Source organism: Aptenodytes forsteri, unplaced genomic scaffold (genome assembly GCF_000699145.1).
Source record: "Aptenodytes forsteri isolate BGI_AS27 unplaced genomic scaffold, ASM69914v1 Scaffold147, whole genome shotgun sequence".
In the NCBI taxonomy this organism is placed as follows: domain Eukaryota; kingdom Metazoa; phylum Chordata; class Aves; order Sphenisciformes; family Spheniscidae; genus Aptenodytes; species Aptenodytes forsteri.
Genome location: NW_008795320.1, coordinates 1,894,332 through 1,899,593, shown reverse-complemented (window position 1 = coordinate 1,899,593; position 5,262 = coordinate 1,894,332). Strand labels below are relative to the sequence as shown.

At 63.2% G+C, this 5,262-nt stretch overlaps 1 protein-coding gene across 1 annotated transcript in view; it reads right to left on the bottom strand.

Moving 5' to 3' along the window:
* Positions 1-5,262, bottom strand: part of R3HDM4 (R3H domain containing 4) — a 12,241-nt gene that overhangs the window by 3,990 nt on the left and 2,989 nt on the right. Inside the window, exons 2-5 of the mRNA XM_009279899.1 lie at positions 4,251-4,276; positions 2,083-2,237; positions 1,799-1,917; positions 569-692 (exon numbers count right to left, since the gene is read on the bottom strand). Coding sequence (XP_009278174.1) covers positions 569-692; positions 1,799-1,917; positions 2,083-2,237; positions 4,251-4,276 — 424 coding nt within the window. The remainder of the gene's footprint in view (positions 1-568; positions 693-1,798; positions 1,918-2,082; positions 2,238-4,250; positions 4,277-5,262) is intronic.

Below are 5,262 nucleotides of genomic sequence, written 5' to 3'. Positions count from 1 at the left end.
GGGTGGAGCGCAGGCGGCGGCTGATGCGCTGGAAGCACTCCTTGGGCGTGTAGGCAGGGTGCTCTGGAGCCGTCGGAGAGAAGACAGAAGGGACTCGGACATGGCTCACATCCCCAGCGCCCGCGGGACGGCTCCGGCCGCAGCCGCCACAGCATCACCTCTCAGAAGGAGCCCAACATCCCCCTAACTGCCCCAGAGGACCCCAGCTGCCCACCGCCTTCGTTCGTGGATCTGCACAAAGTCACCCCCAGACCAGCAACACCCTCCCCAGCAAAGGAGCGTTGGGAGGGTGCTGAGATTTGGGGGCTTGCAATCGGGGGACGGCTGCTGTGCCCGTCGCCCCAGCCATTCCCGACTCCCACGAACCCTCCTGGGTCCACGGGGGGTCTGCTGGGCATAACCCGCCCCCGCTGCAGCACCCGAGGGGTCGTCTCAGCATCCCCTGGCCCCGTCATGAGCAGATGGCGCAGGGAGCAGGATGCAGCCCTCAGGGAAAAGCGCCCTTCCCAAAATGCATGCAAGGGAGGAAAGGGAGAGGCTCTCCCCACCCAGCGTCCCCTCCCACCACCTTTCCACTTGTCTTCGTTCTTGACGGGCAGCTTCCTCTTGTGCTTCTTCCTGGCCTCCTCCTCCAGGTAGAGCAGGACTCGCTCTTGCTCTTCTCCTGACCGGTTCATGAAGTCGTTCCAGATCTGACAACACAAGCCGCCGGGCCCCACTGCAGAGGTCGTCAGGGAGCACCCGGCGGTGCACGGCCACCCTCAGAGCCCCACCTGGCACCCTGTGAGCCTCCTCCTCACCCACCCGTCCCCAGGGACGGCCCAGGCAGAGAAGGAACAGCAGCTCGGAGAGGGGAACAAACGGGGCTGGGCAGAGCTCCGCAGCTGTGATGCTGCCCCAGCCAGCATGGAGGCAGACCGCGGCAGACACGAGCCGCAGCAATGGCGATCTTTCTCCCTGTCTCTCCAGCTCCTGATCGTCCATTAGAGCTTGTAACCACTGCTTTGGGAGGAGATGCAGATTTAACACTTGGAGCTAACATACAAAGGTGTGTTTTTAACAGTTACTGGGAGTCCAAGTGCTGACACAACAGCCCATCTGTGCAATCCAGCCTCAAACCCAGGTCTACATCACGCTTCCTAAAGCCTGGCTTGAATGAGCGAGAGAAGAGCTCTGCGGAGCCAAGAGCGCACACACAGACCGTGCAGGTTGCTCTGCAGCCAAAGCCCTGAGCATCAAACAGGAGAGGAGCCAAGTTTCAAAACGCCCAGTTACAGAGCCGGTATCGCAACACCGGCTGGGCAGCGTGAAGCAACAGAGGGGTTTGGCAAGGGGCCTGTTTCGGAGGAAGTGCTGCAGCTCTCCCAGTGTTAGTCGCTCCACAGGTACAACGCTGTACATTGGGACACTCGGCAGCGCTCCGGGCACTGCCGGGGGCAGCAGCAGCCTCCACTAAGCCGGCCTGGCCAGGCTCTGAGCGCGACCCAGCCCTTGCACCGCGCATTTGTGCGGATCCTCCACAAGAGGATCTGCCCAGAGATCCCCCACCCCACGGGCTGCAGGACCAGAGGCACCGGGACCTGATCTCCCCCCAGCACACGCGGCAGCAGGCGGGCACGCAGATGCCAGACCCGAGTCTGACACCAGGCAGGAGTTAGGGCACAGCAGCTCAGGCCGGGGAGGCAGAGGGCTCCTCGGGTCAGAGGAACAAGGTACAGACACCACGTACTGCCAAAGCTGCACGTGCCATGCCAGGGCCTCCCCAGTGAGCCCCGAGCAGGCGGCTGGTTGCGCCTACCTCCACGTAGGTCTCGTTGTTACAGGCCTCGGTGAAGATGCTCGGGGTGGCGGAGTGGGCGAGCTCTCCCTCGTCACTCCCACATTCATCTCGCTCCAGAAGTGTCATCAGGTAGCGAGCTAGGAGGAAAGAGCAAAGCCCCCGAGAGGGGAGGCAGTGCCCTCAGAGAGGCCCTGCGCCCCCAGCACCCCCCCACTTGCCACACAGCAGAGGGTTTAGGGGCAGCGGCCACCCGCCCTGGGGAAGAGACCCAGCCCGGGAAGAGTCAGCACTCAGATCCTTACTGTTCTCCAGCCTCTGCAGGCTCTTGCGCCCCTTGGCCCTGGGGATGAGGTCCGAGTTGCGGATGGCCTTGTTGATATAATACTGCTTTCGCTTGGAGGGGGAGAACCTCTTGGACGGGGAATCCTCCAGCGGGGGCAGGCAGTCCTCGATCCTCCTGCAGGGACACACGGCAGAAGGGACTGAGCCCACTCGAGACCCCCAGGGCCTGGGGCGGCTACAGCAGCGCGAGGACAGGGAGCTGCACGGGGAGAGCCCATGACGGGGACAACGGGGGAGGCAGCGCATCAGCCATCAGTGTTAGTGCAATAGGCACTGCATCCTCCTCCACGGGGCCCTGTACCCCTCCGGGTCACAGCTAACAGCCTCACGGCACGCTATGCTGCTGAACCACGGCTTGCTCCAAGGATTTGGTCTGTTTAAAGCAGCTGCACGTTAGTAGTTAGACATTCTGGGTAATTAACTCCGCCAGCACACAAGGCGAGATGAAGGGATTCATTCCCGTGGAGGCAGAGGCACGTCTCAGCCGGCCCCCGCGGGCAGCCGGGGCTGGGGAGGGACCCCAGCGTGCCCCTGCAGCCAGACACCCACGGCACCTCGTGTTTGCCATCACCCAGCCAGAGCATGCCGCTAGAGCCGCCGGCGCCGTCCTGCCACGCAGCCTCCGCAGCGATCGGCAACGGGCCCTATCATCCGATTATCGAAGGCAGCGGCAACACCCGTCCTGGCCATATAATTACTGGCTGGGCTGGCTCTTCGCCCCCCCCCCCCGCCCCCAGAGCCGGGCGCTCCCCTGCCCCAGCAAGGGCTGGTTTCGCTGGTTCTCCTTCCTCCGGGGATGCAGCCGACACGCAGCACCACCAGCTGCCGCGCGGCACGAGCCGGCAGGGAGCAGACACCGGCTGCCCCAGCACCACCCAGAGCGGGCAAGAGGCAGCGAGCCTGCCGGCCCCAGCAGCAGCAGCCACCTTCACTGCCATAAAGCTACAGCCTCTGGGAGAAAGACCGCACTGCCCCCGGGTACGCCCAAAGGTGTTTGGCTTCTGTTAGTAACAATTCTACAGTCAGCGTTACTTAGACACATGCACAATTTAGGAATGGCCGTAACTTAGATGATTTTGTGTGAAAATTAGACGTAGCGATGAGCGAGAAGCTCACTGGGCATTTAACACAACCGCTTTGGTTTCAAAGTTCACTGAAACTCTGCCAAAGACAGGAAGTTTCACTATCTTTTCACTTGTTCTTTGCCCACTTGCTAAGGTCTCTGCATCGCAGCTTCCCCTCCGGTTTGTGTGGGTTTCCTTTAGTGCAGCAGAAGGTGGGCGAGAAAACCAACACCACCAAAACAAACCCCCCCCCCACCATGACCGTACGGGCAGGGCTGGAAGGGGAGCTGCACCACTGCAGCGAGGAGCAGCAAGGCTGACCGCTGTCCTCCCCCGCCACGGCAGCACCACGGTCTCGCCCCTTCTGTGGGGCCGTGGCCCCACCAGGCACGGCTGTCCCCACTGCGTCCCCTCCTTTCCAGCGTCCTGGGGCTCGGGGGAGACGTGGCACAGCAATCAGGCGCTGGCACAGCCATCCTCAGCAGCCGGGGCAGAGCGGGCTGTGCCGCCCGATTACAGCCTGCCAGCCCGGGAAGGCAGCCAGCTGCTTACCCATGCCAAAGCCTTGATTTTCTCCCCCCCCCCTTCCCCCAGTCAGGGGCAGTGATGGGGCCTCTGCTGCTTTGGGTGGGGGGGAAACCACCTCTACCCCTTCCAGCTGGAGAGAAAACAGCAGCAGGGGTGGCCTCGGAAGAAATAAAAGCCATGCATGCATCCCCAGCGATGACTAACAGACAGGCGGGGAGCTGTAACCCAAGCTGCAAAGAGAGAGCGACCAGCGCTCACAGATCAAGTTTTGATACAAAGGTGGTTAGGGGGAAAAAAAAAAAAAAAAATAGAGGGAGTCACCTTACCGCCGGCCCCAGTTCAGAGGTTTGAGTACACAGAGCTCGGCAGCTGCGAGCCTGGCACTACCAGGAGCCGTCACGGCTCACCGGCGCGGCCCCGGGATGGCTGCGCCACAGAAAAAGCCTTTCAAAGCGAAGGAGTCCAAGGCAACGTGCAGTAAATATTTACCCTGTTTTCATAGACAGGGGAGCCCTAACTCAGGGCAGCGGGACAACGGGGAGGGCTCATCCCCCAGCCGCTGCTGGAGGGGGGAAAGAAGATGTTCAAAACAGCTGTGCAAGCGTCACCAGGGTGGGACCCCCCGGCCCAGCTCTCCCCTGCCCCACACTGAGGCTTGGGCCTCGGGACAGGCGCAGCCCCAGCTCCTCGGCAGCAGAACGGGCTGCTGAGCCACACGCGCCTCTTGCTCCCCAAAGCCTCCAGGGCCCTTTGCGGCGGCGCCGAGGCTGCCCGGCGTGCGCTCGCAGGCCTGGCACCCCACCTCAGCACCCTGCGCTGCCACGTCCGCCGTTCGGCGCTGCTGCCTCCGCCCTCCAGCGCTCGGCAGAGCTGCGGGATTCATTTCCAACCCGGGAGACTCACAGGTGACAGTGACCTTAGGCCCGCGCCAGCAGAGCCGGGCTTTACAGCGTCGGGTTACAGCGTCGGGGGCCCAGCCAGGAGCGAGCAGCCGGTCTCGGATGAGCTCCGCTTTCAGTCCCTTATCGGTAACTTCAGCGTCGGGATCCCTTCCCGTGCAAGCCACAGCCAGGCTGCCAGGGCCGCTGCCACCCCGAGGGAGCAGGGTCCCAGCAGAGCTCGTTCCCCTGGGACTGGAGCAAACCTCGTTCCCCGGGGAGTGGAGCAAACACCGGCCCCACGGAGGCGAGCTCCACAGCTCTGGGGCCACCGCACATAAAGTTCAGCGGCTTCTCCTCCGCTTCTCATTTCCAGGCAAGAAACAAGAAGCCCCTTGTTCCCTGCCAGGGGATTTTTAACCGGTTCCTGTTATTTATCGTTTAGCAAGCGGGACACGGCGCCGACGCTCAAAGCAAAGCCACCGCTGCCAGACGGCACCTCGCCTCGGTGAAGAGAAAACGCCAGCCGGGCAGAGCCGCCCCGCAGGCTCCCCAGCTCCCGTGGCAGGGCGCTCGGCAGCCCAGTCCCGGGCCCTCCGCTACCCCAGGCAGGGCCAGCGGCCCCCAGCCCAGCCGGGGCTCCCTCGCGGGGGGAGCAGCCCCGGCCCGC